At 44.8% G+C, this 25043-nt stretch overlaps 1 protein-coding gene across 1 annotated transcript in view; it reads right to left on the minus strand.

Moving 5' to 3' along the window:
* LOC147604314 (T-complex protein 1 subunit zeta 1-like) overlaps nucleotides 1–24643 on the minus strand; it is a 91858-nt gene extending 67215 nt beyond the window's left edge. The window contains exon 1 of the mRNA XM_086795684.1: nucleotides 24264–24643. Within this exon, the coding sequence (XP_086651810.1) occupies nucleotides 24264–24397 (134 nt within the window). The 5' untranslated portion in view covers nucleotides 24398–24643. The remainder of the gene's footprint in view (nucleotides 1–24263) is intronic.
* Nucleotides 24644–25043: the final 400 nt, after the last annotated feature.

The following is a 25043-nucleotide window of genomic DNA, read 5'->3' on the forward strand; positions in this document are numbered from 1 at the left end:
GATTTTCACCATATATAGGCTGATTTACAATAGGGTAATTCAATTATTTGATGATGCATACCCACCTTTGTGTGCATAAAACTTAAGGCGAAAAGTGCGAAAGAATGTTCATGTACCACCTTATGCAGGACATAGAGACATTCTTACCACTACGCAAGCTTTCGATAAGTATTTCTTTTGGCCTCAAATGTGTAACAACATTGATGATTATGTTCGCCAATGTTTGGTTTGCCAAAAGGTCAAATTGACAAGCATAAGACTCCAGGGTTGCTTCAACCTTTGCCGATTCTGAATCAACCTTGGGAAAGTATTGCCATGGATTTTATCATGGATCTTCCAAAAACGCAACAAGGGAATGATGCTATTTGGACTATTGTGGACAAGTTCAATAAACAAGCTCATTTCATTTCAGTGCGGAAGACCATAAAGCCAAAACATATAGTGAAGATATTTTTGGCCCAAATCTTCAAGCATCATGGCATGCCAAAGACAATTCTGGGAGACCATGGTTATTTCTCGTACTGATACGAACCTATTCATACCGTACGATACGGTATGGTTTTGTACGTTACCAATCCCCCCCCCCCAAAACTTGAGAAAAAAATATAAATCGTTCTCAACAATGATCCCAAATGCCCGCAATACTTCACAACTTCAATGTCCACTCAATATACCTAAAAAATCTGGCAAGGTAGACTGGTAGTGTACACTTGATTGATATGATGAGAGAATCTTGCTACATCACTTGGAGATCCCTGGTCATAGTCACAGGGGACGGAGGGGACGGAGCCTTGGAACGCCGAGATCGCGAAACAGGACGGCGCAGGGACGGGGACGGACGTTTCAAACAGGGGACGGCGACGGGGACGATGCAGAGACGGGGACACCTGTGCGGGGACGGCAGAGAGCCGTTGCGCCTGCTGTTGCTGCGTTTTTTGTCGTTGCGCCTGCCTGCTCCTTTCGAGCCGTTTATGGCTGTTGAGCCTTGGCTCTTCTAGCCGTTTATAGCTGTTGGGCCTTGGCTCTTTGAGGCTTGGCCCTCTCTCTCTCTCTCTCTCTCTCTCTCTCTCTCTCTTGAAGACAAACAGGGTTAGGGTTAGGGTTTACAGAAAGCAATCAGGCGTGGAAACCAAGGTGAAGGAGTGAACACGACTGCTGTACTCTTCAATGATAGAAAAAATCAAGTACAAGCCACATAATAGTGACCCGTAAAGGATAAGTGTTCACATGTCCGGCCATAAATGTGCCGGGTGGACCAAAACACTTATAAACTGCATATAAGTGAAACTGAACTAAACTGGGGGAAAAAACCTCCACTAATTGAAGTAAAAAGTGCCCCAGTAACCTACTGATGATCACTAGCACTCCTCTGGGTGCATACACAGCATAAAACCCAACAAAACCCCCTGGAGTGATATGTGATCACTGTACATCATCCACCAAAAGGAAACAAATTCAAAGCATTGCGGAATGCTTCAAATTTCGGACGTGGTAATGCCTTGGTGAAGATGTCTGCCACATTCTGATCTGTAGGACAGTAGATCAGACTGATATCTCCTGCCTGGAGTCTCTCCCGAACAAAATGATAGTGAATCTCAATGTGTTTCGTGCGAGCATGAAACACAGGATTCCTGGCCACAGCAATGGCACTCTGACTATCAGTATAGATAGGTGTAGGCTCCTCCACTGAAATATCTATATCAGTCATAAGACGACGCAGCCAAACACACTCAACAGTAGTAGTGTAGGCTGCTCTGTACTCTGCCTCACAAGATGAAGTGGCCACTGTGGTCTGTTTCTTGCTTAGCCAAGAAATGCATGAAGCGCCAAGGAAGAAACAATTCCCACTAGTGGAATGTCTGGTATCAAAATCACGAGTCCAATCTGAATCACTGTAAGCATGTAACTGCATGTCACCCCCCTCAGGATAAAGCAACCCAAGAGACAAGGTACCCTGCAAATAACGGAATACACGCTTCACAGCTTGCCAATGTGACAACCGTGGGCTGTGCATGAATCTGCTCAACTGAGAGACTGCATACTGAATATCTGGCCTTGTATTACACAAGTAAATGAGGCACCCAACAGCCTGAGCATATGTAGTGGCATCAAAGGAAACACTGTCATCTTGTAGTGACAGTTTCATCCCAGGCTCCATAGGAGTACTAATAGGCTTGCAATCCTGAAATTTAAACTTCTCCAGAAGTTTAGCAACATAACGTGATTGCAACAACCCAATGCCTCTGTTATCCTGCACAAACTGTATGCCCAAATAGTAATGTACAAGGCCCAAGTCAGACATGTCAAATGTCTGTTGCAGTATCTCCTTAAAAGCTGCAATTTTGTCATCATTTGATCCCATGAGCAAGAGATCATCCACATAAAGACTGATGACCAGCAGATCTGTCTCTTCTTTCTTCACATACAAAGTGGTCTCTGATGGACTGTTCACAAATCCCTGAGTGAGTAGAAAAGCATCTATTTTTGCATACCAAGCTCATGGAGCTTGTTTCAAACCATACAAGGCCTTTTTCAGCCTGCATACTTTCCCCTCATGACCATGTTCTGCAAATCCCATGGGCTGAAATACATATACTTCCTCCTCGAGGTCCCCATGTAGGAATGCAGTCTTTATGTCCAACTGGTGAACAACCCAACCACGATGTGCAGCCAATGCAATGACACACCTAAGTGTCGACATACGGGATGTAGGAGCAAATGTCTCCTCATAATCAATGCCCTTCTTCTGTGCATAGCCCTTTGCAACTAAACGGGCTTTGTACTTGTCAATGGATCCATCTGCATGTCTTTTCAACTTGTAGACCCATTTAGTACCAATGGCTTTCTTGCCTTTGGGCAGATCAACCAAATCCCATGTTTGATTCTTTTTAATAGAATCAATCTCATCCTGCATGGCTTTGTTCCAATGCACATTATCTCGTGCATCCACAAATGAATCAGGCTCATCATCATCCTGTAAACTGGCTGCCATAACCAGATTCAAATCCATGATGTGTGCATGCTCATTGGTCCTTGTCTCCCTACGAGTACGACCAGCAAGAGGACCCTCTAAATGGCTGTCCTGTAATGTCCTCAAATACCATCTAGGTATATGTCTGACCTGTGGTGCCTGCTGTCCCATATTTGGTTCAGCTTCTGGCTCATTTAGCTGCTGAATTTCTGCACCACCTACATCATTTGCTGGCTGTCCAGTACCCTCATGAGTTGGATCACCAACTATGGAATGAAACTCCATGGGTAGTAGACCTTCAAACACATCATTTTCAGCCTGATTTGCCTCATAACCAGCCATGGATAATTCTGATTTTTCATCAAAAATCACATCCCGACTGATGAATATCTTCCTGGATAGTGGGTCATATAACCTGTAGCCCTTGCTCTCACGGCTATACCCAACAAAAATGCATTTTGTGGCTTTATCATCAAGCTTCCTCCTCAACTCTTCGGGTATGTGTGCATATGCGAGACACCCAAAGATACGAAAATGTGATACAGAAGGCTTGCGGCCATGCCAAGCCTCAAAAGGAGTAATAGAAACCAATGCCTTTGTGGGACATCGATTCAAAATATGACAAGCACACATTACTGCTTCCACCCAAAAGATATGTGGTAGTCTTTTTGCCTTTAGCATACATCTGGCCATCTCCATGAGTGACCGATTTTTCCTTTCTGCAACCCCATTCTGCTGTGGAGTGTAAGGAGTAGTATACTGATGTTTTATACCTCTACTCCCAAGAAAGGAATTCAGCACATGTGACATATATTCCCCCCCTCGGTCAGAACGGAGAGTCTTCACCTTGCATCCTGACTCTGTCTCAGCAAGTGCTACAAAGGCCAAAAATGCATCATATACCTGTGATTTCTGTGTCAAAGGATAGACCCAGCATATACGAGAGAAGTCATCAATAAATGTTGCAAAATAAAAGCAACCACCTAATGACTTCGTTTGCATGGGACCACAAAGATCACTGTGTATAAGTTGCAACTTTGCAATTGCTCTTAGAGCCTGATCACGTGGGAAGGAAAACCTGTGCATTTTTCCCAAAATACATCCTTCACAAATGTGCTCTGGAGGCTTCTCCATGAGAGGTAGATCTCTAAACATATTATGTCGCTGCATAAGCATAAGACTACCAAAATTTACATGCCCCATGCGAGCATGCCATAACTCCGCATCAACCATAGCTGGAGTAAGAGTGAATGCATGATAAGCAGACTGATCCACTGGCTGAAATGCATCCAACTCATTAAGTCCATGACATAATGTACCAGTAAGCATCAAGGTCAAAGCATTTGCTTTGTCTCTGACCATGCATTTATCATCATCAAAGTGGACTTGCATTCCACAATGTGCTAAAGAAGAAATGGACAACAAATTCTTCTTTATCCCTGGTACATATAAGGCATCTGTAAGGCGGAGAATGGAGCCATCAATGGCTGTAAGCTGAATCTCCCCAATGCCACACACTAGATATGAAGCATTGTTGGCACACTGAACAGTTTTGCCAACAGGGGCAGGGCCAACATGACTGAACAAATCCCTGCGAGATGTGATATGCTTTGAGGCACCACTATCAAAATACCAAGTACATGCATGCTCTGTCAAACTGAGTGCCTGTGAAGACCAAGAGGCATCATAGCTGCATGTAAAAAAACAGTAATCCCTGTCCTCAACAAAAGAAGCAGTCTCTGGAGGAGCTTTAGGAGCATCATTAACGGACATCCCAGCTTCCTTTGCCTTCTCTTTGGCAATCCTCTTTCTACATTCCGTGATGTAGTGACCTGGCTTCTTACAGTAATGACATTTGCCCTTCTTCTTGGGCTGTCCATCACCTTTCTTGGTATCCTGTGAAGAACCACCATCGCCTGAGTTTTGATTTGCACTCTTTGGCTGAGATTTTCCTTTCCCCTTTTGACCTGTAGAGTAAATGCTTGTTCAGCATTTGTGTTCATATTCATATTCTTCCTCATTTGCTCCTCTTGTAGTAAGAGAGCAACAAGTTCCTGATACTTGAGGGGTTCAACAGCATTCCTCATGCTAAGGTTCAAAGAGGTATGGAAAGCCAAGTAGGATCTTGGCAAAGAGTGCAAGATGGTGGACACAAGCTGTGTCTCAGGAATAATCTCATCCACATTGATGAGTTGCTCTCTCAAATCCTGCAGCTTGTTTAAGTGGCTAGATATATCATCTCCTTCATTCATTTTCTGATCTTCCAGCTCTCTTTTCAAAAATGAGATCCTAGCCTCATTACGAGCAGCATACATTTGCTCCAAAGTCACCCATGCATTCTGTGAAGAGCCAGCTGAACGAATATGAGGTATAATGGACCTCTGAACTGACAATGCAATGAGTGACAAAGCTTGTGCATCCCTGGCATCCCATGTCTTTTGAGCATTTGTTCTCTGAACAGGCAATGGCTGTCCTGGAGCTTGTACCTGTTGTCCTCGTCCACGAGCACCCCCTTGGGGAGGAGTCTCTAGAGCCAATGGACCTGGACGTGGTTCATCACCACTAACAAAATCCCAAAGACCTTTTGCCACAAGCACATTTTTCAGCATAAAACTCCACAAGGAGTAGTTCGTGCCATCCAATTTGTCTTCCTTAGACAAATATGTGAATACATCACTTTGCTGTTGATTTGCCATTATGCTTTACGCACAATGTTGTACCTGTTTACCAAAAAACCCAATAGCAAAAACCCTGATAACAACTGTACTCCACTGAATACAGTTCACCCAAATCTGCCTGCACTCTCAATCCTCTGAATGTGCAGCTCAATGCACCAATGACTGAGTAGAGCAGCAAATGGCGTACACAATGCCAAAATGCCCCAAAAATGCCCAAATTTGCTGCACCCAAACTGTGCAAAAAACCTGTATATTTTCTTGCTAGAAAAACTGCCTGTTGTGCCTGTATATTTTTCACAGAGAAAAATAAGAATGCCCAAAACTCAAAACCTGTAATGCTTACCAGCTGAGATTGCAATATGTATGAGTTGATTGTTGTACTCATAGACTGTTGTACTGTGCATGTACTGTACAAAAGCAGTCCTCTGTAAGCAAGCAGGTACAGTACGGGTACTGAGGCGACCACAGTACTGTGCAGGTTCAGTCGACGCTGAAGGCGTATGGCTGCGCAGGTGACAGTCGGCACTGTCAAGGCTGCAGGCGACGTCTTGTAGTACTGTTGGCGCTGAAGGCGTATGGCTGCGCTTGACTGTACGGTGGCTGGTAGACGTGCGCTGAAGTTATAGGCGGCACTGTAGTACCCGACTGAAGGCGACCACTTTACAGAAGGTGGCGCACAGCTACACGTACAGTCGGCGCTATCTGGTACAATTGGCGCAGGCAGGTGACAGTCGGCCCTTACAGGCACGTAGGCTGCAGTACGGCGGCGCTATCAGGTACGGAGGCAGCAGTACGGCGGACTGGTACGGACAGACGTACGGACAAATGTACGGGCAGTTGATAAAGGTGAATGTGTACTGGTAGTGCTGAGCAGAGCTTCAATGGCTCTGATACCAATTGAAGACAAACAGGGTTAGGGTTAGGGTTTACAAAAAGCAATCAGGCGTGGAAACCAAGGTGAAGGAGTGAACACGACTGTTGTACTCTTCAATGATAGAAAAAATCAAGTACAAGCCACATAATAGTGACCCCTAAAGGATAAGTGTTCACATGTCCGGCCATAAATGTGCCGGGTGGACCAAAACACTTATAAACTGCATATAAGTGAAACTGAACTAAACTGGGGGAAAAAACCTCCACTAACTGAAGTAAAAAGTGCCCCAGTAACCTACTGATGATCACTAGCACTCCTCTGGGTGCATACACAGCATAAAACCCAACATCTCTTGCCCTTGAGGCTTTCCTCTCTCTCTCTCTCTTGCCTATCCATATAAGAACAAGCCTCTTGCTATTTTTCTTGAATGAATTTGTGCCTGCCCGTTTCTAGCCGTTTATGGCTGTTACTTCTTGTTGCTATTTTTCTTGAATGAATTTGTGCGCTCAGCGCACAAAATAATAGGATGTTTTGCTGCCGACCATTGAAAAAATCATCACGATTTTGAGTTCATTTCAAGCTTCGGGGGCGCTGCCCCCGAACTCCCCCGCCAAGGGGGGCCTAAATGGCTGCCGCCGGCCCCCCTTGGATCCCCCCGGTGGCAGAAATTTAGAGAGAGTAGTGTAAGAACATGCTATCTATATGGTGCTGTCTCAAACACATTGCATAGACTGTCTCTCTAGCCTCTAGTCTTCAGCACTTTTTTGCCATTGACTCATTTGAGTCCGTCCATGTATTTTGCCTCCTTAAGGCTTAGTCCTGACTCCTGAGTCTTGACTCTTGAGTCATAACTCATTTTGTATCTACTTAATTATTAATATGACTCAAAAGCTTACCATTTTAGTGTAAATTTGTGCTCATTTTGATGTACTTCCAAAGTAGAATAAGTGTAGAGTAGAAAAAAAAAAGTATTTTTTGAGTGCCGTTCTCTCCCCCGTCCCCGTTCCCTAGTTATGGCCGTCCCCCGTCCCGTCCCCGTCCCCGTCCCTTGTGACTATGTCCCTGGTATAGGTAGGCTGGACAATCAGATCCTCAAGTTATGTACATGGGAGGAGATTTGGACAAGGCCATTTTGACCTAGAGAGTCGTCCCTAAACCTATCACCCTAGATGCACTGCCCGTATTTGTGCAAGGACGGTCCCTTAGTCATAAACGCTACACTGGGAGACCTTTGGTATCACATTATCCATGCAAGCTCTTTTTTGGAGACAATTGGGAGATCCAACTGGGAGAGACACATCTCCATGTTATGGTTCCTCAAGCATTGTAGACTCCTCCCCCCCCAACCTTTCCTCACATTCAAGCTTGAAGTTGCATAGTTTGTGAGTGTAATTTAAAAAAAACCGTATTTTATCGTACGATATCCCAAAATTTCATAAAAATTTCATATCGTACCAAAAATTCTCGTTCAGTATCGTATTTTCATACCGTGACAACTATGTGAAAGACCATGATCCTCGCACCACTAGTCTCTTTTAGTACGCACTATTTGATAATATGGAAACCAAGCTAAATTTTTCTTCAACATATCATCCATGGACGGATGCGTAGAGTGAAATTGCAAATTCAATAATGCTTGATTTACTGAAATCTTATGTTTCTGATCACAAATCAAACTGGGAGAAGTATTTACCACTTGTTGAGTTTGCCTACAACAATACAGTGCATACTTCTACGAGTAACGCACCCTTAGAAATTGTGTAAGGCAAAGTAGTTTTGCCTCCTATCCTACACACCAAGGATGAAATATTTGCAATAGATGAGTATGATCTGGATACTACCTTCTCACAAGTCAAGACAACCATACAAAGATCCCAAGAAAAGCATAAGAAAGCTCTAGATAAACATCAATTGCAGTTCAAGGAGAGTGATTGCGTTTTATTGAAATTCCTAAAAGCTCGCCTCCGTAAGAAGACAAGCAAAGAGAAAATGTATCCCAAGCTATCTTATAGGTATTAGGAACTATTTCAGATCTTGGAAAAGGTCAATGAGGTAGCTTTTCGATTGGTGATACGGAGGACCAACCGGAGATTGATAAATTCGAAAAAATCTTGCAACCTGAGCACATTTGTCTTTCATCACGAGAAACGAAAAGCGCCTCATGGCAAGCTTATTTGTAGATATCTAGTTAAATTCAAAAACTACCTGCACTTGATGCGAAGTGGGTTGATGAAGAATACTTTAAGAACTACCCAAATCTACTTACAGCATATATGGACGCTTTCAGTTGAGGACAACTGATTAGAAGCCGACAAGGATGTCACAATCCTCCAGAGATATGTGCCATGCGGAAGGATTTCTTGGAGCATGATAGATTCACTCATATAAAAGTTGGTAACTTTAATGAGTGATTAGAGTTGGTGACTCTAAGTCAGTAAGAAGAATTGGTGACTCTAACTACTGTAGTTATGCAAGGGTTGGTGACCCTAGTGTCTGCAAGAGTTGGCGACTCTGTTCAGTGAGTATGTTAACTCATGGAAGGGTTGGTGATCCTAGTGAGTTAGTTGGGCTCATGCAAGGGCAATGGGTACAACATTTGGACCCAGCATGGGTGGTGCCCATGGTCCCGACAATTTTTGTGTACAAGATAGCAAGTTGGGAGATTTAATCCAAATCATCGTGCACAAGCATTTGCCTGTGAAATGCACTTGCATGTGTGACTTGTTTTGTTTGCCTAGACATTGCATAATATTTTGTTGGCAATGTCCACGAGTATCGAGGACGCCTGGACACCTCGTGGACGTGCGTATGCACACCTGTTTGGGAATAAGGCGGTGAATTTTATGTGTTTTGCAAGTGGTAAGTGTGCACACTCAACCTTATTTAATAATTATTTCTTTGTTTAATAAAGTCTATGGTTACAGGTTCACATTCATTAAAATTTGGACGGACAAACTTATAATTTATCAGAGAGTTCACATCGGGCTGGACTATTTTAATGAACCGGGACCAATTTTTAGGTTTGGTCACCCGAGCATGGACCAAAAACCCACAAGTTGCTAAAAGTGACCGTGGGGGCTATTTTTGCCAAACACGAGTTGCTTTTCGGGGTTTTGGGGTGTGGAGCAAGCCAAGGGCAGCCAGATGGAGCAAGTCGACTTCTTCTATAAAGGGTATATGGGTTGTGGACAGTAATAGGAAGTGTGGGAAAAGCTGGCCGACTCCATGCACAAGAGCTACAAGCCTGGTCAACCTATGGAACAGGGTCAATAGGGCTGGTCGGCTGTTGAAAAACAAGTTACATGGCTGGCCGACAGTGTTTTCTCTCTCTTCTATTGCTGGTCGGGTTTCCACAATCCACAGAGTTGCTTAACTGCTCCCTAAAGCTGGTCGGCTTCCTCTACTACTTTATCTTTTGGCTGGCTGTGCTGATTTACAGCAGATTTCAGCAATACTCTAAGAGTTTCCTTGAGATGGAACAGATACAAGTTGTGCCCGGCTTCAACACAGCTTTAAGGGAAGCAAAACGATTGACCTAAGTACTATATTGGGCCTGTTTGGAGCTGCTGAATTGCACAATTGTGTGGACAGCCGTAAACTAAGGAAAAGTTGGTGACAGTGTAATGTCAGAATGCGCAGCAGAGATGATGACCAGATCTGGGAACACGAGCAAAAACGCATGCAGAAAAAATACAGCACAAGAGAGAGATGTAAGCGTGTAACTCTACTCTATATACACACAAGAGCAGTCGGCCTGCTGAAAAAGGCACTCCACGACTGCATCAACAGTCGGCCAGCAACAAATGAGGTCCACGACTGCATACATCCAGTCGGCCAGCATACAGAAGTCCACGACTGATGTCTGGGCAGTCAGCCAGCCACAGGACTGCAGATGGGACAGTCGGCCAGCCACTCAGTGCTCCTGCCAACCTCAGGCATTCCTCCACACCATTGGAAAAAAAATGGGAAAAATAAATGCAACCTCTGCAACCTCCCCACCTCATAAGCAGCATCACAAACAGCCCGGTACTCTGCCTCTGTCCTCGACAAGGCAAAAGATGACTGCCTTTTACTGCTCCGAAACACTGCTCCTGGGCCTGAAGTAGATCTCCTCATGTCCGGATCTCCTCCCCAAACTAAGTTGGAGTCGGACTCCAACCAACAATCCCCCTCCTGTGTACAAGAGTCCATGATCCTTCGCATGCCGCAAAAACCACAAGAAACGCAATCCTGCCTCCCAAAGAGTCATCCGCAACCATGAGCTCAACTGCCTCATCAGGAAGCTCCCGTCCAATCTGGTGTCCATCAACCAGATCCATGAACCATAATGCTTCTGAGTCAAAAAGGCATCACACTGCTCACAAGGATCTGTTAGAAGTCATCTCCTGTATAGTTTTATACACCAGGGCCTTTGTTGTGGGTGTGCCCGCCCTTATGAGGTGTTTTCCCATTTTTCCCCACTCTCCACATTTTTCCCCTATTTTTTCCCATTTTTCTGAGGCTTGGGAGGGCTGCCAGGTGATGCCAGGAGCACCCTATTGCTGGCCGACTGGATCTACATCAGTCGTGGGCTTCAGGGCTGCTGGCCGACTGGATTTGATCAGTCGTGGGCACCTATTTTGCTGGCCGACTGCATTTATGCAATCATGGGTCTTTTCATCAGTCGTGGGCATTCCTTCTGCTGGCCGACTGCCCTCTATGGGAGGTATATATAGGACCCTAGCCCCATACCTCATTTGTATCATTTCTCGGGATCCTCTTGTGTATATAGAGCAGAGTTACACGCCTACATCTCTCTCTCTTGTGCTGTTTTTCTGCTTGCGTTTTTGCTCGTGTTCCCAGATTTGGTCATCATCTCCGCTGCATATTCTGACATGGTATCAAAGCCGTAGGCTCTAGATAGGTCTTGGATTTGTGTGAGCAAGAGGGGGCTGTTTTGTGGCTGATTGGTGGACTGTTTTGGGCTGATCGGGAAGAGGAGAAGCAAGAGAAAGGCGGGCTGATTTGCTGGACAGCCACTTGCAGGTTTTAGTTCTTCTTTGTTCCCACCCACCCACCCTTTTCAGAGTACATCCCCGCAATGGCAGATCTGTTTGAGATGGCCGAGAGACATGTGAAGATCCCGACACTCCCCACGTTCCCGGTGGACCGTCAGTTGGACGGGAGCAACTACGACATATGGAAGGTGATGATGGAATCCGTTCTGGAGTCTTACGACCTCGCCGATTTCGTCGTTGTTGGTGTTCCACGGCCGGAAGTAGAGGAAGGGGAGTTACCGTCAACGCGAAAGGACCGAGAGGCCCAGACGCAGATGTGGGATCGCGTCGACGCCAGGGTCCGTTCGTTTATTTTCCCCAATTGCACACCACAGGTAATTAATCATGTAAAGCATATGACGCTAGCCAGAGGTATATGGCAGCATTTGGCCTCACTTTACAACAGGGTATCGCCCATGAAGAGGATTTCCTTGGAAGTACAGATGCGGGTTATGAGCCCTGCAAAGTCGTCGACGATGCGGGAGCATATTGACAAGCTGCAGGCTCTTCAGCAGGAAGTTCTTCAGGCTGGGAAGGAGATATCGTCAGAGGACATGGCCATCACGTTGCTGTCACATTTGCCCTCTTCGTACTCAGCATTTTACTCGTCGTTGATTACCAGTGGCAGGCTCAACACCATCACGTGGGAGGAGCTTGTGCCCATGGTCCTGGACCAGGAGGAATGATTCACGAACCCTCCTCAGGGTGGAGGTTCGGAGGCCTTAACTGGCCAACGGTCGAAAGGCCGTAACTCGGGCAAAGGGAAGGCTTCATCGGAGAAGTCTTCTGAGAAGAAGTCCGACGCTGACCACGAGAAACTGAAGGCAGAGAGGACCTGTAATGATTGTGGCGAGAAAGGCCACTACTGGAGACAGTGTCCCAAGCGGAAGATCGAGAAGGGTGAAGATTCCTCAGCAACAATCATGAAGACTCCGGCTTTTGTGCACCTGGAGGTGATGGACACCGATGTGTCATTTTCTTCAGGCAGGGAGGAGATTGGAGGACTCTCCGCAACGGATACTCGGGAGTGGATTCTCGATAGTGGTGCTTCCAGGCACATGACTCCTTCCCGTTCCGGTTTACAGGATCTCTGCAGGCTTTCTGGTCATATTCTTACTGGGGATACGTCCACTATCCCAGTTCACAGTGAGGGCAGGATGGAGATAGTTCCCTATGGCAGAGGGGGGAAGCATTCCTCCCAGGTGTTGTATGTTCCGGCACTTGGTTTTCATCTATTGTCACTGCATCAGGTTTGCAAGACTGGCGTACGGGTGGAGTTTGATGAGCATTTTGTTGCTCTCCGGGACAAAGCAACAGGCCAAGTGGTTTGGGAAGGTGGAGTGGAGAATGGAGTCTACAGGCTTTCAGCACTCTCTCCCAGGTCCTCAAGATTGTGATGAGTGGCAGTGTGGTAATAGCTACTCAGGTGTGGATACGCTGCAGGTGCGAGCTTTCCGAGACCAGATGGTGGATAGCTTGCCAGTAGATGGCAGCAGTTGGCAGGAACTTTCCAGTACTGAAGTTGGTAGTTCTTGTGTTCATGAGTCAGAGGAAGCTGAACAGGTCACTTATGCTCTGCTGTCTCGTAGTGTTCGGGAAATAGAACTTCCAGTAGTTGAGGATGTTCTTTCCACGGGGACCTTTCGGAAAGCCAGGTAGGTGACAGGTGATTACTTGCAGAAGGAGGTGGTTTCTCCAGGCTTTGTGGTTCCGGATTCAGAGGGGGTGGTTGACAGGTTTCATCAGGTTTCCAGGACTTGTTTGTGCACCGTAACAGGTGTTGATCCTTGTGAGCAGTGTGATGTCTCTTTGACTCAGAAGCTGTATGGTTCATGGATCTGGTTGATGGACACCGGATTCAACGAGAGCTTCCTGATGAGACAGTTGAGCTCTTGGTTGCAGATGTCTCTTTGTGAGGCAGGATCGCGTTTCCTGTGGTTTCTGCGGCATGCGACGGATCATGGACTCTTGTACACAAGAGGGGGATTGTTGGATGGAGTCCGACTCCACGGTTGGAGTGACTCGGTTTGGGGAGGAGATCCGGACACGAGGGGATCTACTTCAGGCCCGGGAGCAGTTTTACGGAGCAGGAGGAGGTTACATTGCAGGTTTGGGCTTCCACTGGAGGAACCCATGGTCATCGAGAGGCACTTTGTTCGTGAACAGATCGTTGCTGATGACATCTTGCTGGAGTTCTGTTCGACGGAGGACAGTACGGTGGACCTCTTCACGAAGTCGCTCTCAAGATTTGCTCAAGCGGCACCCCAGCTCCCAGTGGTTGGTTACACAGCCAGGAGCTGAGAGGGGGTGTTAGAAGTCATCTCCTGTCTAGTTTTATACACCAGGGCCTTTGTTGTGGGTGTGCCCGCCCTTATGAGGTGTTTTTCCATTTTTCCCCACTCTCCACATTTTTCCCCTATTTTTTCCCATTTTTCTGAGGCTTGGGAGGGCTGCCAGGTGATGCCAAGAGCACCCTATTGCTGGCCGACTGGATCTACATCAGTCATGGGCTTCAGGGCTACTGGCCGACTGGATTTGATCAGTCGTGGGCACTTGTTTTGCTGGCCGACTGCATTTATGCAGTCGTGGGTCTTTTCATCAGTCGTGGGCATTCCTTCTGCTGGCCGACTGCCCTCTATGGGAGGTATATATAGGACCCTAGCCCCCATACCTCATTTGTATCATTTCTCGGGATCTTCTTGTGTATATAGAGCAGAGTTACACGCCTACATCTCTCTCTCTCTTGTGCTGTTTTTCTACTTGCGTTTTTGCTCGTGTTCCCAGATTTGGTCATCATCTCTGCTGCGTACTCTGACAGGATCAACACCTGTTACGGTGCACAAACAAGTCCTAGAAACCTTATGAAGACCACGCAAGGCCTTATGAAACCTGTCAACCACCCCCTCTGAATCCAGAACCACAAGGCCTGAAGTATGCACCTCCTTCTACAAGTAATCAACTGCCACCTGCCTGGCTTTCCGAAAGGTCCCCGTGGAAAGATCATCCTCATCTACTGGAGGTTCTTTGTCTCGAATACTACGAGACATCAGAGCATAAGTGACCTGTTCAGTTTCCTCTGACTGACGAACACAAGAACTACCAACATCAGTATTGGAAAGTTCTTGCCAACTGCTGCCATCTACTGGCAAGCTATCCACCATCTGGTCTCGAAAAGCCTGCACCTGCACCGTATCCACACACAAGTGGCCATTACCAGACTACCACTCATCACAAACCTGAGGACCTGGGAGAGAGAGTGCTGAAAGCTTGTATGGGAGAGAGAGTGCTGAAAGCTTGTAAACTCCATTCTCCACTCCGCCTTCCCAAACCACTTGGCCAGTTGCTTTGTCCCGGAGAGCAACAAAATGCTCATCAAACTCCACCCGTACGCCAGTCTTGCAAACCTGATGCACTAACAACAGATGAAAACCAAGTGCCAGAACATACAACACCTGGGAGGAATGCTTCCCTCCTCTGCCATCGAGAACTATCTCCATCCTGCCCTCACTGTGAACTGGGATAGTGGATGTATCCCCAGTAAGAATATGACCACAAAGCCTGCAGAGATCCCGTAAACCGGAACGAGAAGGAGTCATGTGCCTGGAAGCACCACTATCTAGAATCCACTCCCGAGTATCCGTTGCGGAGAGTCCTCCAATCTCCTCCCTGCCCGAAGAAAATGAAACATCCGTGTCCACCACCTCCAGGTGCACAAAAGCCGGAGTCTTCATGATCGCTGCTGCGGAATCTTCACCCTTCTTGATCTTCCGCTTGGTACACTGCCTCCAATAGTGGCCTTTCTTGCCACAATCATTACATGTCCTCTCTGCCTTTAGTTTCTCGCGGTCAATAACAGACTTCTTAGAAGACTTCTCCGACGAAGCCTTCCCTTTGCCCGTGTTACGGCCTTTCAACTGTTGGCAGTTAAGGCCTCCGAACCTCCACCCTGAGGAGGGTTCATGAATCGTTCCTCCTGGTCAAGGACCATGGACACAAGCTCCTCCCACGTGATGGTGTTGAGCTTGCCACTCACTGGTAATCAAAGAAGAGAAATGCTGAGTACGAAGAGGGCAAATGTGACAGCAACGTTATGGCCATGTCCTCTGACGATATCTCCTTCCCAGCCTAAAGAACTTCCTACTGAAGAGCCTGCAGCTTGTTAATATGCTCCCGCATCGTCGACGACTTTGCAGGATTCATAACCCGCATCTGTACTTCCAAGGAAATCCTCTTCATGGGCGATACCCTGTTGTAAAGAGAAGCCAAATGCTGCCATATACCTCTGGCCAGCGTCATATGCTTACGTGATTGATTACCTGCGGTGTGCAGTTGAGAAAGATAAACGAACGGACCCGACGTTGACACGATCCCACATTTGTGTCTGAGCCTCCCGATCCTTTTGGGTCGACGGTAACTCCCCTTCCTCTACTTCCGATCGTGGAACTCCAACAACGACGAAATCTACGAGGTCGTAAGACTCCAGAATAGATTCCATCATAACCTTCCATATGCCGTAGTTGCTCCTGTCCAACTGACGGTCCACCAGGAACGCGGGGAGTGTCGGGATCTTCACATGCCTCTCAGCCATCTCAAACAGATCAGCCATTGCGGGGATGTACTCTGAAAAAGGGTGGGTGGGTGGGAACAAAGAAGAACTAACACTTGCAAGTGACTGTCCAGCAAATCAGCCCACCGTCCTCTTGCTTCTCTTCCTGAACAATCCAAAACAGTCCACCAATCAGCCACACAACAGTCCCTCTCTTGCTCACACAAATCCCAAGAACTATCTAGAGCCTAGGCTCTGATACCATGTCAGAATACGCAACGGAAATGATGACCAAATCTGGGAACACAAGAGCAAAAACGCATGCAGAAAAAATACAGCAAGAGAGAGAGAGAGATGTAGGCGTGTAACTCTACTCTATATACACAAGAAGATCCCGGGTATGATACACAAATGGTATGGGGATTGGGGACCTATTTATATGCCCTCATATGAGCAGTCGGCCTGCTGAAAAAGGCACTCCACGACTGCATCAACAATCGGCCAGCAACAAATGAGATCCATGGCTGCATACATCCAGTCGACCAGCATACAGAAGTCCACGACTGATGTCTGGGCAGTCGGCCAGCCCCACAGGACTGCAGATGGGACAGTCGGCCAGCCACTCAGTGCTCCTGCCAACCTCTGGCATCCCTCCACACCACTGGAAAAAAAAAAGGAAAAAATAGGAAAAAAATACAGAGAGTGAGAAAAAATGGTAAAACACCTCAGCAGGGCGGACACACCCACAACAAAGGCCCTGGTGTATAAAACTGGACAGGAGATGACTTCTAACATGTAAGCCCAAGTTGGTGACCAAGGGCTTGGTTTCACAGGACAACAGTTGGTGATTGCTTTGGCCCTGGTTGGTGACCGAGGGTTGGCTTTAGCTGGACGGTAGTTGGTGACTGCACCGACTACTTTGGCCTTGGTTAGTGACCAAGGATTTGTTTTCTCTATTGAGCAATTGGTGACTACCTTCTCTGGTTGATGACAGAGAGCTTGTATTGTTTGTTTCCCACAGATTTGGATAAATCTAGTAATGGCTGAGTGGAACTCCCGAGCACCCGCACCTTGTATAAGAGAACACTCTGTTGGTAATAAAGATACCTTAGGGGGGGCTGGCCCAACTTCAGCCCCTAGTGCTGTGTCTTGTGCAAGATTATCTTATGTGCTTGCAAGACGTGTATGTGATTTATGATGTCTATGGCAGATGTATTGATTCATGCTCATGTTGTAATGGATGTTGAATGTATGTTGTGATTTGAGCCATTGGTTTTTTGTATGACACCTGCCCACCTTGTGACAGCATGCAACCTAGTGCAAAGGCTACTATTGATATTGAAGCTCAATTGCAAGGTGAAAGCCTCAAGATTCAAGAAGACTGAGATCAACGAGAGGGGCACTTCGATCAAGCCAAAATATCCTTATCTAGCTTTATGGGTATAAAGGAAGATCACAACAAAATAGAGGATGAAAATGGTATTGGAAGGTGAGGGAAGCCAATAGTCACATACTAGTCCCCAAGTATGAGAGAGACAAACAGTATGGGGATAGTAATGGACAAAAGCCAAAGGACATATAAGAGGCACGACAAATCCACAAAGTAAGCAAGTGAAGAAGGCTCTAAGGGAAGGGCCAAGGACAAGGGACAAAAAATACAAGAGATGAGAGGGAGTCATGCAAGATTTCAGCAACCTCAACATTCCCCTAGGTTTCATAAGTGGATGGCTTTGGATGCCCAAAAGATTAAGGATGTACAAGCTTTGGAAATAGGAGATTATCCAGTAATTGGCACAAAAATGGGCATCGAAGCTCATGTGTCAAGTGGAAAACATGTATGGCAAGCTCTCAAGGATTTAGGAGATCTAGTATTAAAACATGCTTCTACATAGTTCTCACATACATTTCTTATAAGATGGAATACAAGGGAGCACTCAAAAAATCTAGGAGGGTTACTATTTTTGGACAACCCTGAATGGAAATTCCGTTTGCATAATTACGTCCATAAGCTAGGCAAATGAGGGGACTTGCTAAAGCACCTTTGACAGAATGTCTATGGGTTGAGATATTTTTAGAGATGAAGTTTATTGGGGGAACCATCTCTTAAATTGGGACATGTGGCAAGACAATGGATCAAAATGCAACAAGTGGCCTCGCACTTGTCACCTTAGCTCTCTACTTGTCATTATAGCCTTCTCATCCATTTTCACTCATGGGAGCCACAAATCTAAAAATTGAAGCCCTCTCTCTTCATTTGGAGAGGCTTTCTTGCGCAACCTAGCCTCTACTACGATGGTTGCTCACATTCTTGTCTACAACACTTCATGGAGAGTTCCTCCATTCCTTCACTCCCCTCAATTGAAGGTCTCTATTTCCATAGCCTCTTGATGGTTGTACCAAGCTGTACCGGCTGATTTATGTACTATACCAGTTGCATTAAGTGATGTACCAGTCGATTTGAGGATTGTATCTATTGTACCAACCATGTACTTGCTATACCGGCTAAACGGAGGGTTGTACCGTCTGATTTGAGGATTGTATATGTTGTACCAGCCCATGAACTTATTGTCCAGGCTGAATGGAGGGCTGTAATAGCTGAATTGAGTTATATCTACTCTATCAGCCCATGTACTTGCTGTACACCGGCTGAATGGAGGGTTGTACAAACATACTGTTTCAGATTTTGTACCTGTTGTACCAACCCATGTTATTGTTGTACTAGCTGAATGGAGAGTTGTACCTACTGTAACAACTCTATTGAGGAAGACCTATGGTTTTTGGAAAAGAATCAGTACCCACACGAAAGTACATGGATTATATTGTTGGCTCGGGATTTCTACAGCCCATGTACCAGCTGAATTTTATGGTTGTCTCAACATGATATTTTCACCTTAGGTAATAAAATAATCGAAGGGGGGGGGGAGACCATTCCGGCCTCTATGTGGTGTCAGCTATGCACATCGCTCTTTTACAGTTTTTTGGATTAAGTGGCATATATTTAAGACTAGCCAATTTCAATGTTTAATGTCATTAATGGGATCAAGTGCTTTGCTAAACCCCCAGGCCCTCCGGAAGTTACATTGGTATCAGAGCATTGCCTTTTTCACACTCGTGTGAAGACAATCTTGTTGGGATATAAACACTGGCTATTAGTGTAGTTAAATATGGTCAACAGATCCAATTATGGAAGCAATCATGTGTCAAGAGCATGAGCAGTAGACCATATGGTTTATGGATTCGTGGAATCTATCTTGGCAGCATTGAATTGGCTTTATCATGCCTGTTGTGTATTCTCTTCTATATTGATATCATGGATCACTTTGTCAAGCTCAACACAACATGTATGGAGATATATCTATTGGGCTTCATGACGAACATGGCAAAGAAAAGCTAAGTATACTTTGAGTTTTGCTATTTATTTTGAAGTACCTCTATTGTTTACTCACCGTTGCATAGCAATGCAAGAAGAAGAATGGATTGTTTTCCTTTAACTTATTTCAAGGAAATTTGGGAATGTCCAAGGCTTATGAATCATGCTTGTGGAGCACTCTTAGATCCCAACATCATGGATTTATACATATACGATGGTTTGGCACATCTACATGGTTATAATTGGCCAAGTGATTCTTACCAAGCTATCTACGCTTGCAAGTGATTGTTTTATCTTATTACTTGATCCCACCTCTCCTCCAAGGTGTGTGGTCAGAGTACCAACACAAAGTGTATGTGGTAGATTGGACATGGCACACTCTGTTGGCAATGGACTTCGATCCATGTCAAGGGTCATGCGGATTGGCACCTATTCGTGTGCCTTAAGCCTGTTTGTGCTCTAGATTGGCGCACCTGTTCGTGTGCCTTGAGCTCTAGACAGGCACCTGTTCATGTGCCTTGAGCCTCTTTATGCTCTAGACTGGCACATGTTCATGTGCCTTGAGCCTATTTATGCTCTAGACTGGCACCTATTCGTGTACCTTGAGTTCTTGGATTATGATGGTTATCTCATATATAATTTATTTCATTGATATATGATTTATCTCATTGACACTGGTTATTGAGACAACTGGCTCGTGTCGTGTCTAGCATGACTCTCTAGATTCCTAGAATGGATGTATAGATGATTTGGATTTTTTTATGGAAATATGGAATTTTGGATTCTATGAAAATATATATATATATATATATATATATATATATAGAGAGAGAGAGAGAGAGAGAGAGAATTGGAATTGGCTAAATCTAGCACTTGACTATTTGGATTATGGGATTGTTTTGTCTCGCCCATTTATTTGGAACATGATTATGATATCTGGACCTATGTAAATGTTTTGTCTCGCCCATTTATTTGGGATATAATTATGATATCTAGACTTACGAAAATGTTTTCTCGCCCATTTAATTGGGACATGATTACAATATCTGGACTTATGGAACTGTTTTGTCTTGCCCGTTTATTTGCAAGTGACATGGTTATGATATCTAGACTTATGGGATTGATTTGTCTCGCCCATTTATTTGGGACATCATTTTGATACTGTTATTATTGAAACTTATTTAATCGTGTCCATTTATTTGGAGATGGATTCTTTTAGTTATATTCGATTTCTAAGACTATCTCATCTTGCCCACTTGATGGGACATGATTATATCTTGCATATATGGCTTGAAGCTTAAAGTTGCGGATAACAATTAAGAAGCTGGGGAGGATGCCACCAGCCTCGACATTCCCCAAGGTTTCATATGTGGATGGCTTTGGATGCCCAAAAGATTAAGGATGTACATTGTACAAGCTTTGGAAATGGGAGATTATCCAGTATAAAGGACCAAGTGCCGAGGACAGTTTCTTGGACACAAAAATGGACATTGGAGCTCAAGTGTTATGTGGAAAACATGTATGGCGAGCTCTCGAGGACTTGGGAGAGAACTAGCATTGAAACATGCTTCTACATAGTTCTCACGTACATTTCTAACAAAATGGAATACAAAAGAACACACACCTAAAATCTAGGAGAGATACTATTTTTTGACAACCCCAAATGGAAATTCCGTTCGCATCCTTACATCCGTAAACTAGGCAGATAGGGGGACTTGTTGAAGCACCTTTGACAAAATGTCTACAAGTTGAGATATTTCTAGAGATGACGTTTATTGGGAGAACCATCTCTTAAATTGGAACATGTGACAAGACAACGGATCAAAGTGAGACAAGTGGCCTCACACTCGTCACCTTAGCTCTCCACATGTCATTAGAGCCTTCTCTTTCCCTTTTTACTCATGGGAGCCACAAACCTATAAATTGAAGCCCTCTCTCTTCATTTCGAGAGGCTCTCTTGCTGCAAACTAGCCTCTACTATGATGGTTGCTCGCATTCTTGTCTACAACACTTTATGGATTCTACACTCTTCCACTCCCCCTCAACAAAAAGTTTCTCTATTTCTATAGCCTCTTGATGGCTATACCGAGCTGTACCGATTGATTTATGTACTAAACCAATTGCTTTAAGTGTACCAATCGATGTACTTGCTGTTCCGGCTGAATGGAGGACAAACCTGCTGTTTTAGATTCTGTACTTGTTGTACCAGCCCATGTTATTGTTGTACCAACTGAATGGAGAAATGGTACCTACTGTACCTCTGCTCTATTGCATGAAGACCCATGGTTTTTGGGGAAGAATCAATACCCACAGGGAGGTATATGGATTATATTGTTGGCTCGGCATTTCTATAGCTTCTGTACCAATTGAAATTTATTGTTGTCTTGACCTCATATTTTCTCCATGGGTAATAAAATACTCAAAGGGGAGGATAAGCCCATTCCGACCTCTATGTGATGTCAAGTGTGCACATCTCTCTTTTACAGTTTTGTGGATTAAGTGGAATATGTTTAAGAGACTGGCCACTTTCAGTGTTTAATTTCATTGATAGGATCAAGTTTTTTGATAAAACCCCGGGCCCTCCAAAAGTTACACAAGACAAACATGTGGTGAAAACTCAAAGAGGGATTTTTTGGGTGGGGGGAGGAGAGGATTTACTACCTTTGCCATGCAAGAGATAGACTTGAAACTAATTCAAAAGAACAAAGGACTAAGCAACAAGAAAGAGGAAAATTGGGTAACTTAAAGCCGTGTTTACCAAACAAGCTTTTAGAGGAAAGGGGAACATGAGCACGTCTCCATTGTCATGCTCTATATACTCAATATGATGCTCGGAATGTGAATGAGTTAGCATTGGTCTTTACAAAAACTCTTGCAAGCAAATAATGATATGATCCTCTTTGAGAACTATTGCAAGATCCTTGGTGACATAAGGAATTCCAACAAGATATGGAAATACTTCTCAACCTAGGGAGGAAGATGGCAGATTAGAAGATATTCCTATCATAAGTTGTCATCAATGAAGGGATGTTCATATAATATTAAAAGGGATTAATGCCAACAAGCAGGAAAGGGTTCTATTCTAGAAACATGTTAGTGATGGGAGGATGGATGCATGGCTGGTTCAAAAGAACAACCTGAATGGCAAACAGACTAGGAGAGAACACGTCTTTACGGGCTACACACACACACACATTAGAGTTACTTGCAACTAATCCATGATCTTCTGCTATGCATGTGACAAATAGTGGCAAAGACAACATATACTAGTGGATGGATGGGATATTGGGGAATGGTCCTCCCTTCCTAGACACGCATATTTCAGCTTGCAATATGCTAACTCCTCATCCAGTGTAGACAAGGCTTTCTTTGAGAGTATCTCTTGATTACAATGTGGTATTGTATTGGCAAACCATTTCTCTCCATGTTTGTCATAGGAAAACCCTAAATGGTGGGTTGAGGAGAGGCCTCTAAGAGGAAACTTATCATTAATAATAGCCTCCTCAAAGACACTCTGTTTGTTGAAAGATGTAAAACTGTCATTGAACAATAACATGCAGGATGAAGAGAATGCATGGCAAAGGTTTGTTGCAGATCTGCAAGGTGTCACCAGGAAGGTGGGCAAGCAGTTTAGGCACTGTGAAGAGTGGCTACCGTGCATAACACCTAGAGCTGCGAATGCAAGGGAAGCAGCCTGGGTTGACAGACCGCTTAGAAGAGATGAATGCTTCGTAGCTCTCTCCTCTATGGGCAAAGATAACAGCCCAGGCTGGAATAGGCAGCTTGATTAAAATTTGGGCCTCTTATCTTTAACCTGATATTTGAAGTCTGTTGATGTCGAGTCTAGCTTGCTTCTCAATGGGCTAGTGGTAGCAAATGAGATGTAAGATCGGGCACCTCCAGAGCAAGGCCAGGCACTTCAGCTGCTGACAAACTCAAGGACGGGGCCCTTCCTATCAAGAATCCAATACAAAAAACTACGCTGCTAGAGATGGGATCAATTGGTGACTCTAATTTCAAAAGCTCACATTATAAGCTTCATTCAAAAAATAAAACCCACCTTTTTTATGTTCTACTTGTGCCATTACCTCTTGTAAGCACTCCGGCAGCACCACAACTCCCGAGTCCCAAGGTACCATGTATGACCTCTACCTTACCAAGCCATTGACACACTTGGAAGCATTAGGCACTTCTGCAACTATTTCGTGAGGATGCTATCAGGCCTTTTGGCACATCCCATCTAGAGTAGGAGAATATCAAAGGTGCAATATTATGGGACACAATACGATATCTGTTTGGCTTTCCGTGACAAAGCTGGCCATTGCTCGTTCAGACCGGGTTCTTTAAAACAGTACCAACACCTAATTACCAATAGAGTAGAATTTTGCAATAAAAGCTGGTCAAATCTACATGGAAAATGTGCAACATCATTGCATTCTTGCGAGCAGATCTAAGGCTGATCTCATCACTTGCACTTGGAGATTCGCCCAGACTCTTCATCAAAATGCAAAGCCTTTCATGATTGGTATCAACCGACCTGGAGCAGTACACAGTCGAGATGCAAATGCTTACAGAATATAGTGACTCATTGTGATGGCAGTTACATGTATTCAGATAACAATGTGCGGGTTTCTCATAACTACTAAAGCCAGAAAGCAGCACATCACGTGAACCAAAAAGAAAAAAGAAACACATCAAGATACCCAAAAACAGGAAAATGAACATCAGAATATGCCAAAAAGATATCAAAGATGATATAACAGCAGAAAATCAGATGTGTTCGCTTACATCTTTATGGTGCCTTTGGGACCTAGGTTGGTTTTGAGAACTTCTTGCAAGCCTTTGGCGGCATTGATGTTCATAGAAAGGGCAGCAAGCTTGTTGAGAGTCTCTGCGTTGGGATTGAGAAGCCGGATCGCCATCTTCTTATTGCAGGAAAAATAAGAAAGGGGGAGGGAGCGGAGCCTAGTGCAACACAGGCAAATACGAAGATCCTAACCCTAAACCTAACACAGAGGCCGACGAGCAGCACCAGCGTGTGTTCGCGACAATTCGCGCGCTCTCTTCCGCTGTCGAAGTAGTGCGGGAAAGAAAACCCCAAAATATGAAATGCCTCTCACATGAAATGAAATGCGCTTAGAATTCAAATCTGAACTTGGTCTTTACTTGATTATTTGCACAAGAACGATTTTGAAAAGGCAAGGAACCAACAAACTTACAGATTTCAGGAGAGAGCAGGACAAATTCATCACCATCCACAATAGCTTTTTTGAATTTATATGCTCTCTCCCATACAAATAGATAAGATGTACTATAATCATGTGGTGACTGGGGTTGCTAATAATCGTCAACGACGATTGGATTTGATCTACTTCCCAGTGTAGTGTTGTTGTTAGTTATCTTGGAGTCCATCAGCATCGTCATTATCTTCCTCTTCATAATCTCTGCTTCCTCTTCCATTGAAGGGGTCAAAGTACCTCGTCGGAGTAGTATCTGCAAAGAAAATCTCTTCTATATCTATACATTGAGTTAGATGCGGGAGTTTCATTACTTTCCACATTGCTGTTG

The sequence above is a fragment of the Cibotium barometz genome, chromosome 62 (genome assembly GCF_041138505.1).
Source record: "Cibotium barometz isolate CiBa-2024 chromosome 62, ASM4113850v1, whole genome shotgun sequence".
Classification (NCBI taxonomy): Eukaryota; Viridiplantae; Streptophyta; class Polypodiopsida; order Cyatheales; family Cibotiaceae; genus Cibotium; species Cibotium barometz.